At 40.0% G+C, this 12512-nt stretch overlaps 1 protein-coding gene across 1 annotated transcript; it reads right to left on the bottom strand.

Moving 5' to 3' along the window:
• Positions 1-11228: 11228 nt before the first annotated feature.
• LOC147426980 (non-classical arabinogalactan protein 30-like) lies at positions 11229-12309 on the bottom strand. The gene is made up of 2 exons (XM_086498651.1): positions 12001-12309; positions 11229-11837 (listed from the first exon to the last, which is right to left on the bottom strand). Exons 1-2 carry the CDS (start codon positions 12236-12238, stop codon positions 11365-11367), a joined length of 711 nt encoding a protein of 236 aa, XP_086354777.1. The 5' UTR covers positions 12239-12309; the 3' UTR covers positions 11229-11364.
• Positions 12310-12512: the final 203 nt, after the last annotated feature.

Here is a 12512-nt window from a genome sequence, read left to right as displayed (position 1 = left end):
TTATATATTTACATAATCATACTTTATTTTTTTCTTACTTTTTCCAATGCCTTTTATCACTCCCTCCCTAAGAGGGGGTTTTCATGGGGTGGGGACGAGAGAAGAGGGGTATGGGAGCTTGGCTTGTGAAAAGCCCCCATCACTGCCTTGTTCCCTTGCCTGTGCTGTTCCATCTTCTTTGATTGTGGACAAGAGCTCATAAGATTTTTTGTAAATCCACTCCACATGGCTCTTGTTTTTGAAACTCTCTGAGCCCCAGCCTTCTATTGGCTTCTTTTGTCTCGGGCTTTGCAGCGACATCATATACTTCTTTTGGTAGAAGTTGCAATTCTACCTGATATCCTTCTTCGCTTTTGAACCTACCTGTGAAAATTGTTGTGTTATTCTCTTCAAGCTGTTCTTTTGATAGGTAGGTAGCTTTAGCTGTCTTTACTGAACTGGGGTCTAGTTGGTATTGTGGTAGCTCTTGCAGCTTTTCCTTTTGCAAGACCCTCTTCTTGGCCTTCTCTGCAACTTGAATGGCTCTTGTTTAGTGAATAGAGTGTCAAAGTTAGCAAATTTAGCAGATTTTACTCTGAAATGTCCTTCAGTCTGAATTGCTAACAAATTGAGTCCAATTTGCTTCAAAACAATTTTTGAACATGCATAGATGCATAAAAACATGTAGAGGTCAAATTCATGAAGTCAAAACAAAAAAAAACAACAAACGTAAATAATCACGATTATTTATAGGTGAGTAATTTTTTTCAACTTTTTGCAAATTTGACATTATAGGCTTGAAGTATATACCAAATAGATACTCTGTGAAATATGGACTCATTTGGATTCACAGGATGAAAATGGTGCCAGATTTAGGCTCTAGGTCTCTGAAACAGTAGATGTAAAGGAATTTTGAGATTTTGAGCTCCAATTTGTTCAAACTTAGTTAGTGGGCTTAGAACATCATGTACTTTGGTCCCATGATGGAAAAATTGAAAATTCCCCCCATTTTGGCCAAAAAGTAAATAATCGCAATTATTAACTTTTTATCAAAATGAACATTTTTTGGTACAGCTTGTTTCTAGGCATGGTATAGACCCTGTGTATGTGATATGAGGTGATTTGGATCAAAAAATGTGGCTCATAAGTCTAAATTTGTCTTGCAAGGACTTCTTTGCGATTTTTTTCAATTTTCCAAGTTATAATTGATCATTTTGGCTCATACTTGAAATTTAGCATGTAATAGGTGTGTACAAGTGATAGGTGAGGTGATGATACAATTTTCAAGCCAAAATATTACAAAAGTAAATAATTGCGATTATTTACAACAGTCAACGTTTTCTTGCAAAAGTTGAAAATTTTGACCTAAACACATTCTATACACCTAAAACAAGTCCTAAATTGAATTTGGTAAACTTTGGTCTTGCCGGCATCACTTTGTGCTATGTCGACTCTGATTTGAGGCTATGGACTTGTACGCAACATAGTCGTGAAGCAACTCATCCAATTTTGGACCATTTGGAGTCAGTTTGACCTCGTATATCGAATTTGACGCTTTATAGCCTTCGAGCCATTTTTTACTTTTCGAGGGCTTGGCTTGATTGATTTTATGAAACCAATCATATATATTGTGTACAGACCACGCAAGTAAGCTGTCTGTGGAGTCAGAATCCAATGAAGTGGCATCTGCCAAAAACCTATCTTTTCTACTTGGGACCCCCTCGACCCTTGCCGAATGGTCAACTGTTGATATGAAGTGTTCTATTATGTTGGGGCATGCTACAGTTCAAGTCTCATCCGATTTGGTTGAGCTAACACGCCGCTATGGTCGAATTTTGGTCGTGGATCTTCGTGCACTGCTCGGACTCTAGGGTTTTTCGCAGGGGTTTAGACTAGCTATCAGCCATACAAAATGGATCATTGATAAGTATATAACTTACCCCTCATGTCTTGTGTGAGACGGCGCTAAAACCAGGTGACTGTGGACTCCAAAAAATACGCATGAAGAGGGTCGAAAAGCTCTCTCTCCAAAGGCAACAAGTGGAAATGAGGTGATTTTAGCCTACCTTGGGTATTTATACCCAGACTTCCTGCAAAATTTTCCCCCTAATTCCCCTATTAGTCCTACTAGACTATGAAATCTATGCTAGACTCAAAATTTTTCCCAATCGGATTCCTATAGCTCATTCTGCAAGAATTCTACAAAGGTAGGTTAGGCCGCCGAATTTAGGCTTCCCGCTTCCATCTACCCATTTGATTGAAACTTTTTGTGGTGTCCGCCTTGTTTTTCTAATCACCACCGTGTCTTCAATTTTTCCATCTAAGCTCCTTTGCTATTTATTATTAAATTTTTACCTATTTATCAAAAAAATAAAATAAAATAACAAAATGCGCTAAAAAGCAAAGTGAAAATTCAAAAACTAAGAAAACCCATTGAAAAATACAGCTTTATTGTTTTTTGTTGGGTTTTTTTTATTTTTAAGTCTCAATATCAAGAAAAATGATTTAAAAATAGCCAAAAAGAACTATTTTTTAATGATTTTCTGATAGTATATACACTATTTACACTCATCGGGAAGATATCATCACTTATTTTTCCCTGTTGATAATTTGTAAGGACATTATTATGTAATTTTGCAAAAAATAACACGTTAACATCAAAAAATTTCCTCCCTCTTCAAACATTTCCCTTAATTACTTAGTGCCCTTTCACCCCTCCTAGATGGCGTACTTCGGGACGACTGTGTGCATGGGATGAAAAATCGTGTCTATGCATAGCCTTGGCTGACGCTACCATACTTTGAAGATCAATGGAGTTCAAACCATTATGCTATACAAGAGTTGGGTCTTGAGTAATTAACTCAAGGGTTTCTGATGTCGAGGCTTTCTGATGATGTCTTCCAAAGAGTAAATCTAGTAGCTTGTGTGCTCTTTGCTTGATTGTACCATCAGGATGCTTTAGCACGTGGATTGCCCGAGCTGTTGGTATCACTTTTGACTGTTGTCAAGCTTTTACCCGCCATTGATATCTTCGTTTGTCTTGGTCAGAATGGGGTGGTTGAGGTTTTTGCCACTTAATTCTCCATTGCTTGATCGATTCTACGGTTTGTAGAGAAGGTCAAGCTTTTACCCGCCATTGATATCTTTGTTTGTCTTGGTCAGAATGGGGTGGTTGAGGTTTTTGCCACTTAATTCTCCATTGCTTGATCGATTCTACGGTTTGTAGAGAAGATAAGTGCTCCTTTTTCTTCCAAATCCATTTTGTGTTAGGTTCTTTGCTCGGATATTCTTGTCTCTATGTTTTTAACCTTGGAACCGTCTTTGGTATTGTCGATGATGTTCTGGGCACCCTAGATTTGAATCGGCTTGTCCTTAAGCTCTGCTTTTGGTACCCAAATTTTCCTGACTCCTTGCATGCTACTTGTAGAATTTTCTTGTCGATAGGCTTTGTGGTTTGCTTTGCTGGTAATTGCCTTTCCATTCCTCCTTGCTTGGTGCAATTGGAACAATGAGTTGTCCGCCTTTAGGTGATAACTTGAGCTGATTGGTATCCCAATTTGGTACTGCCTTGTATGTTTGCATCCATGGAATTTCTAGAATCATTGTCTCATTCATGTGTTCATCTGGAAGCATACAAACTGATGAGGACATGAACATCCATGTACTATCACATTCAAGTTGACTACTCCCAATGTTGGTGTTGGGTTCTTGTTGCATCCTTTGATAGTCGCTATTTCTGCTGTCAAAGACTGACTTATTGCTTTCTTGTACGTGGAATAACTGACTACATTTACTCTAGCTCCTGTATCCACCAATGCATTTGTGCTATGATTGTTGAGCTGTAGTTTGATGGGAAGGTCCATTCCATCTATCCATTCATCATCGGTTGACACTGCATCTTTCAGCAATTCCCATTGTCGGTCATCTATTTCCAGGGTGTTGATGGAAATAGATATTTGTTGATTCTTGAGAGCATCTTTTCTTTTGAGTACTTGAAGCCGAGCTTCTTCCTGGGCTTCATCAATAACCTGTTGTTGTTTTATCTTCCTTTGCCTAACTGCATGCATCCTTTCTAGCAATTCATTGGTTAGTGGCAAATTGTACTTCTTTAAACGACATCCACTAATCCTATTAGCCATTGGTTCACCATCTAGGGTGGACAACTTAACTGCTCCACTTGGAGATACATCTTCAATGATAACGGTCCATTTTCCTTTTTCTTAAACTTGGGAATGTGTTGCTTAAGGGAATAGACTAAAACTAAGTCCCCTTTTTCGAAGATTTTTGTGATTAAATGGGAATCAAAAAATTGTTTTTTTTTCCTCTTTTGTGCATAGATGTGAGCTACAACAATTAGCCTTTGCTCATCTAGCTTCTCTAAATCTTCAAGTCTCTCTGACAATTCATGTCCAGTCCACTCAAGATCCTTAGCTACCCTTAGTTTCGGCAATAGAAATTCTATTGGCAGTATGTCATCAAGACCATAAACAAGGTTAAAGGGTATAGCATTTAAATCTGTTTTGAATGAAACTCAATAAGCCCATAGAGCAGCATGGAGAATCATTTCCCAGTCTATCCTTCCTGAACTAACTACTTTGATCAATACCGAGCTAAGAATGTTATTCGTATGCTCAACTTGTCCGTTTGATTGTGGGTGGTAGGGAGATGATGTATTATGGATGACCATAAATTCATTGAGCAGATACTCGATTACCTCATTGAGAAAATGAGTTCCCCTATCACTGACAATTTCTATTGGTAGTCCATATCTTGTGAGCACATACTCATATAAGAACGCGGCAAAGGTTCTGGCCTCATTCTTTTGAGTTGCTTTAGCCTAAACCCACTTAGTCAAATAGTCCATAGCTACAATGATATATTGAGTGTGGGTTCTATAAGCAGGTGGTTGTATTGGCCCAACAAAATCTATACCCCATTTTGCGAAAGCTCTAGCTCTCATCATTGGTCTTAAGGGCATGCTATCTACACGTGTTGGCATTTTTGCTCGTTGACAAGCATTGCATCTTTGAACATATTCTTTGGCATCTGCAAAAAGTTTTGGCCACCATATGCTCGCCATTAAGATTGCTCTTGCAGTGGTCTCACTACAAAAGTGACCTCCAGCTAATCCAGCATGTCCTTGTTCTATAATTGGAATATACTCGCCTTCATTTGCACAAAGAAGCAAATGTTGATCCTTACCTCTTTGATACAATTGGTTTCCTATAGGAGCATAGTCTCTTGCTTAAATTTCAATTTCTCTTTGACGGCGTTTACTCATATTCTCAGGAAATGTTCGGCTCGATAAGTAAGTGACTAGATAGTTACTCCACTTAGGAGCAGGTGACATTTGGAACAATGTTACATGAGGTATGGGTGTTTGTTTGTGACATTGAGGACAATCCTTTACAAAAGAGCGAACATGACTACTCATAGTTGGCCAAAATACTCCAAGTTTGAAGATTCGTCGCATAGTTTGGTCTTCCATAGAGTGAAGTCCTACTATGGTGCTTGACTCAGGTATTGGGATTTCTCTTCAAGATTAATGCATAAGAGCAATATTCCATCCCGGTTTCTTTTGTATAGTCTCCTAGCTAGTAATTGATACGTAGCCGATTGCTCAATTAATTTGATGGTAATAGGAAGTGGTGTTTGGGAATCCACTTGAGCTATGGTAATCAATGATACCATATTTTTCGAACATCGAGGTATCATTTCCACGGATAAGAGATATCCATATGGTAGGTCATCGTCTACTCCCTTAGGTGGTTCCCCTAAAACAATCTTAGACAAATGATCTGCTCTTTTGATGAGTAGTGCCCTTTTTTACAATCACAGTGAAATCAAATTCCAGAAGAATGATGAACCATCTCAATATTCTTCCTATGCTGCATGGCTTGTTGACCAAGTACAATAAGGCTTGGTGGTCCACAAACAACACAAATTTGTTTGCTAATAGGTAATGTCTATACTTTTTTACGGCATAGATCATTCCTAATCCTTCCCTTTCTGTGGTGGTATAATTCTTTTCCGCCATATTCAGTTGTCGGCTAGCATAAGAAATAGGAAAATCAATTTTCTCGTCTCTTGGTTGAGCTAGTATGCACTCGATAGCAAAATTGGAAGCATCTACGTGTATGTTGAATATCTCCAATCTGGTGCCAATATTGGAACTGAGGTGAGAGATTTCTTAAGCTTCATGAAGGATTCTTCACATGCCTCAGTCCACTCAAAGTATGTAATCAAGCTAAACATGGATTTTCAATTATAGCGTACATGTAAATGAACCGTCTGTAATATCCACAATGCCCCATGAAGGCTTGAACCCCCTTGGCTGTTGTTGGTGTAGGTAAATCAACAATGACATGAATTTTGTCTATATCAGTAGCTATGCCATTTTTAGACACTAGATGCCCAAGAATTTTTCATTGTCTACCCATGAATGTGCACTTTTCAGGATTTAAGAAAATCCTATAAAGTCTACATTTTTCGAATACCTTTTTGAGGTGTTCAAAATGATCAGCCCAGATTGATGAATGTACGCATAGATCATCCATATACACTTCCAAGATATTCTTTGAAATCATGGCTCATTAATCTTTGAAAGGTGGAAGGAGCATTAGTTAACCCAAAACGCATAACCCGATAGGCAAAAATACCCCATTCCATTGCAAAAGTAGTTTTATGCTGATCTTTTGGGTCGACCAAAAGTTGATTGTATCCCGAAAAGCCATCTAAAAAGCGGTAAGCCTCTTTTCCTACAACTCGTTCTTAAAAATGCTCAGTGATTGGAAGAGGAAAGTTGTCTCTAATGTAGCTACACTCACTTTCTTGAGGTTGACACACACTCGTAATTTTCCATTTTTCTTTGCTACTACCACAATTGGAGACACCCAATTTGTGTGTTCAATTTCATAATGAATTTGGCTTCCTTTAACTTTTCAATCTCTTCTTTGATATTCCTAGCAAATGTTTCATTGTATGTGTATGTCCCTTGTCTACTTGGTCTTGCATCATCTCTCATGGGTATGGTATGTTGAAAGATTTCTAGATCAACACCGTTGAGATCCTTATAAGACCAAGCAAAGATATCTCGGTATTCTTTCAGTAAGCTTAACATAATATCTTCTTCTTATTCTGGTAGGTCATTTGCAATGTAGGCAGGCCTAGGCTCTTCTCTTGGTTCAACCAAATCTATCTTTTTTGTATTTTCAGGCCCTTCGTAGGACTCGCCCAGTTTTCGTAGTTCTCTAACAGGTTGTTCGACTATGATTTTTTGATCTTGGAGAGTATATTTCTTGTAATGGGATAGAACACTCATTACATATTTACCATCTTCTTCTATGGTTTCCATTTTGGTCGTATATATCGCCTTTAGAGCTTTTTTCAACTCTTGATATTTCTTTTTTTGTTCGACTCTGATCATGGTTGACTCCTTGTCCTGTTTTTTTGGCTTTTCTTGGGTTTCCTTCCTCGTTTTTCTAGATGTTTTTGAAATTTTTGGATTTTTGTTTGAAGGATATCTGCCAGTGATTTTGTCATTGACACAATCATGTGAATCTATCTGCATCAAGAACTGTGTTCTGCTGGAGACTGATGGCATAGGTCTAGCTTTCATGTTTCAGGTGTCTCTTTTTCATCGTCAATACCATTTCTATCTTCTTGATTTCTAGTTAGGATAAACAAGAAACTTTTCCTCCCCTCCTTTAATGAGTAGCTTAGCTCTCACAAGTTCTTTTTTCATATGAGGTAGCTGAATGTTCTTCTAACTCATCTGTTGCATCGTAGTAGAGGTCTTAAAAAACTTGTTGAGCTTTCATCAAGTCCTTTGTTTCCTAAAGTTCATTTTCAATGTGGAGGGTTGAATCATTTGGATGGGAATTATGTCGCAGCCGTCCTCATTGCAAAATTGAGTAGGCATGGACGTTGGAGAGGGGGAATAGGGAACACACCCAGCACACAAAATATTTGCCTCTCTACAGCCCAGGGATTCCACGACACCCCTAACCTCTCAAATAATACCTTCAAATTCGTTAATTTGCACTAACAACTCCACTTTAGCATAGAAAACAACTATCTCACACCTTGCAAAAAAACACCCCACAGCACAAATACACCCACACTGCTCAACTCACCCTTTTCGACTCACAAAACACTCCTAATCTGCCCTCTTGGTAGCACCTTTCGAGCTGCAGCCAAACCCTCTGCAAGCAATGGCCAATAGACGAAGAGCGAGAGAAAAGGAGGGGAATGGGAAGAAACAACACAAGAGATTGGGGCAAAGAAGTGGTATTATTGCAATCAAGTATGCAGCTTCAATGGCAAGCTTAGCCCCACACAAGCTTCAAGCTTCCACTTACACACTTAGGCAAACAAGCCCTAAAATTTTCACATTTACAACCTTTTATAGGGGTGCCTCTAGTAGGTTCAAAAAAGAAAAAAGGATGAGTTTCTCCTCCCGTGGCCTTCACTTAGAGCTTCTTTTAGAATTTGTTTGCATTGCCAACACTAGACACATTGCCAACACTAGGCACATTTTATTTTTGGAAACCTTTGCATGGTGTACACCTTGGGTTTTGGTCCCTTCCCTTTGGCCGGCCGGATCTCCCCTTGGGCCTCTCTTGCCTTGGCTCGCTCTTTAACTCCCCCTGTCGGCTCATCTCTCTGCAGTGGGACCCCTCCCCTGTCGAGGCAATAGCGATGTCGCTATTGGGGGGGGGGGGTACACCCCTATCCTCAAAAAACTTTGGCCCTTAGTGGGCGTGGACACCGGCCCTTAGTTGCCACATCATCACTGTGAAACTCTTGGATGTCAAGCAATTTGTAGTGCTCTAAACTCTTGGATGTCAAGCAATTTGTATTTTTCATCCGACCTTACTGTTGCATGGATACCCTTTGTTAGAGTAGCCAACTATGGGGACATAGTAAGTGGAACTTGTGAAACATTTTTAAAATTCGAACGTATGTTGCATGTCAATGTTAGGATCCATGGGAATTTTGTGATGTGCTAGCAAGAGAAAAGATGTACCTTAGAGTTAATCGCTCGTCGACTGGGAATAGATTAGAATCGACAGTGAACACCACAATTGACATTAATTTCCCTTGCTAATTTAATTTTGCCAAGTTATAAGGAATTGTCGATGTCAATGTTGAGCTTCTAAGCATCGTCCAAATGCAAGCTTTGCCGATTTGTGAACACCCGTCCGAAAAGACCGTGTCTAACCTGACTGCTAAAAATCGTAATTTTTTTGCGAGATATTACCACCTTGTTGATTCAACCCGTGTTTGATGCCATTTTCTAGATACCACCTCATGTATCCTTCCAATTTCTGGGAGTTCTCTTGTAAGTTTTGGATATGATGAGATTACGCACCTTTGACCTCTTGAATACTTGAAAATTCTTGGAAATCTTTGTACTTTTTTCAATTACATAGTTTCGTCAACTTTGATTTGCTTCATCTTAGTCTACCTTGCATGAGTATTTTTGCATCGCATTGCTAGCTTTGAAGAGCCTTTTGGGTGGGGGGGGGGGGGGGCATGCATTGTGGGCACCCTCCCTTGCTTTAATTTTCTTTGGAATTTCAACCCTAAAGCAGGCTTTGGGCAGCCATCGTGAGAAACGCCAAGCTCTATAAATCGATGGGGAAAGAAAGGGAAGCTCACATTGCTCACACAACAGGCCACGAGGGCTTGTTCACATTGGTCCATGGTCTCTGGCCCTTGGCCTGATAGGATGTGAGTATGTGTGGCTAGTTTTGAAAGCATTTCTTTAACTAGAATCTCCCGAAGATGCTTTCTTTGAGTCAAAAGATAAAGAGCTAAGAATATAAAAATAAATGCACCATTTTGTGAGGTGTGAGCAACCCTAGAAGGGAGAGGTGGCACTGCAGGAGGCAGGGGACGTTTTGCAAGTGGCATCGACAACTGGAAGAGGTGGCGACAGATCAAATAGGTTTTGTGGCATGGGACATGCTTATTTATTTATTTATTAAGGACCCCACCTAGTGAGTTTCGAGATGCAATCAGTCTGATAATTTGTTGTTGTGCTTTGCTTGGGATGATATAAGACAGTGAGAATATGACAAGCCTATACCTTATCCTTAACTTGAATTGAATTGCATTTAGAGGCATATAATATGCTAATCAAGTTGCAAGCCTGTTTGTTGGAAAAAAAATTATCTTAAGCCTCTTCTCAAAAAGCTGCAAATTACAGCATGCGAAATTGCAACTAAAAAGCTTCTCATACATTCTCAAAAGTGCCTAGTCTCACTCTATTTGATTGTGAGGCTTGATCTTTCAATACATCTTGCTCTTTGCAAGATGTATGGCTTCCCATTCTTACATTCTCAAAAGTGCCTAGTCTCACTCTATTTGATTGTGAGGCTTAATCTTTTAATACATCTTGCTCTTTGCAAGATCAATGCATGATTTTAATGCAACATATTGCGGAATTGCTACTGTTAAAGACCAAATTGGGTGTCTCTCACTATCATCAAGGTTCGGTTTCTTACTAGGTATTCTTATTGAGTGTCTCGAGAAACTTGACTGTCTAAGGAACCTCACATTACAGGGCTACTAGTGTCAATGGTATGGCATATGGAAAAGACAAAGTTCATACAAAAGTCCATAGAATCTGGTTATTTATGTACAAATATTATCATCATCAGCTATGTGGATGGTAAACTCTTCAAATTCAAATTAGGAATTAGAGATATGTTCTTTCCATAGAATCCGATTATTCACATACATACGGCATCAACATCAACTCTATGGATAGGAAACACTTCACTAAAAGTCATTATGGCGCATCTCTTGTAATAATTCTTGAAAGTTTCTTGGTTAACATGACATAAAAATCCCAAGTACAAGAAATAATTCAGTGCCATTTACCACCATAGTGTTAAGCACATCTTCATTATCCATATGATGTTCTCAGACATGTAACTTGTAGGGTTTGAAGTTATATACCTCTTGGCTAGCACGACGCTCATTGCTTTAAAAGCACGATACTCATTGGTGTAAAAGCGATCACCTCTTCTCGCAAGAGTTGATATTGTGTTGCAATTTGTATTGGTTTAAGTTAGAAGACAAAAAGAGACGTTGGATGAGAAGAGAGAATTTAGTAGTTTAATTCATGAAATGCTATTTCAAGAAATAAGGACTACAAAGAAATGATTGAAGTTGGGCAACTTTCTTTCTTGCCCTGAATGTGATGATGCGTACTGTTCGGCACAACAGAGCAGTATGTGAGCATGTGCACTGAAACAATAAGCTAGTAAGGAGCTCTAAGTTAGAGCTTCTTTCATATTTTAGAAGGAACCAATTGGATTCCAAAGAATGCTTAGGTTATTGGGCATGTTGCAAGATGGGTGGTTACTATGTGTATCAAGGTTGGCTAGTGTAGGGGGGAGAATCATAAACCGGAGGCGAAGCATAGGTAGGGGAAGGGGGCGAGTAAGTGGGGCTAGAAGTAGGGGAAACATCGTAGGAAAGAGGAGGATGAGGGGGAGTGTAAGTAGGAGTGGAGCTAGGAGGAGTATAATAAGTTGGGGGTGTAGCCTTGCAACGAGTAGGTGGGGCGAAGGCAAAAGGGCCAACGGTGTAGAGCACTTGGTCGGGGTAGGCCTTTTCTAGGTGCAAGGAGGCACCAAATCTGCCAGAGTTGATGTTAGTACGCCTGCTGCAAGAGGGTGTGAATGAGGAGAGCAAGAATACTCGGCAGGTGCGCAAGGGGTTGTGCCTCCTATAGTCGAAGTTGGGTATGGTAAGGAGAAGGTAACCATTCTCATCAGTGCGAGCAGTATCATAGAGAAAGGTCTTGTAGCGTCGATCCCTGCAAGCAAGTTGCACGCGGGCTCCTGTAAAGAACCAATGTCATTTAGGCAAACTCTCTGTTAATTTGAGTTGCAGAAAAGACACATGCTTTCCAACTAACTAATGAACTTTGGAATGTGTCCACAAATATTAAGGTTTTTGAAAGTTTTGAGGTTGGGCATTATCTAAAAGTGGTAGTGATATCACCCGTCAATGGCTTGGCGCCTGTGAGAGAGCCGGTGCCGACGTAAAGGCAGTTTTGGCAGAAGACGACGCCCTGGACAGAGAGCGCGAGGGGCTTGTAGCCGGGTTTTCCGTAGGGAACGGGGGGCTTGTGAAGCGGATGGCCAGTGAGGTAGTAGCCTCCATCCGCGGAGGCAAGCCCAGCAGACGAGAGCGCAGCCACAGCCAGCAGCAGCATGAGAGCCATATTCAAGCACTCCATTGCTTTGCTTCTGCAGAGAGGGCGGCTTGCTTTTATCTCAGCAAATCATCCCGCTTATATACAGCTCAGTCGTTGGGAAATTAAGGTTGAGCACTCTTTCATCACGCCTTGAGCGCGCCAAGGCTGACTCTATGAGCACTGCCCAACCACGTCCTCTCCACCCCTCCACCTCCTCATTACTTCTTCTTAATGGGGATTAATAAAAATGGCCCTCAAATTTGTGGAAACTCCCTCAAATTTTCAAAATTCCAAAACTACTCCACATAGTTGGCAA

The sequence above is a fragment of the Adiantum capillus-veneris genome, chromosome 24, assembly GCF_014529385.1.
Source record: "Adiantum capillus-veneris isolate H3 chromosome 24, ASM1452938v2, whole genome shotgun sequence".
In the NCBI taxonomy this organism is placed as follows: Eukaryota; Viridiplantae; Streptophyta; class Polypodiopsida; order Polypodiales; family Pteridaceae; genus Adiantum; species Adiantum capillus-veneris.
Note: the sequence above shows the minus strand (reverse complement) of the source record. Positions and strands in the feature narration are given on the sequence as shown.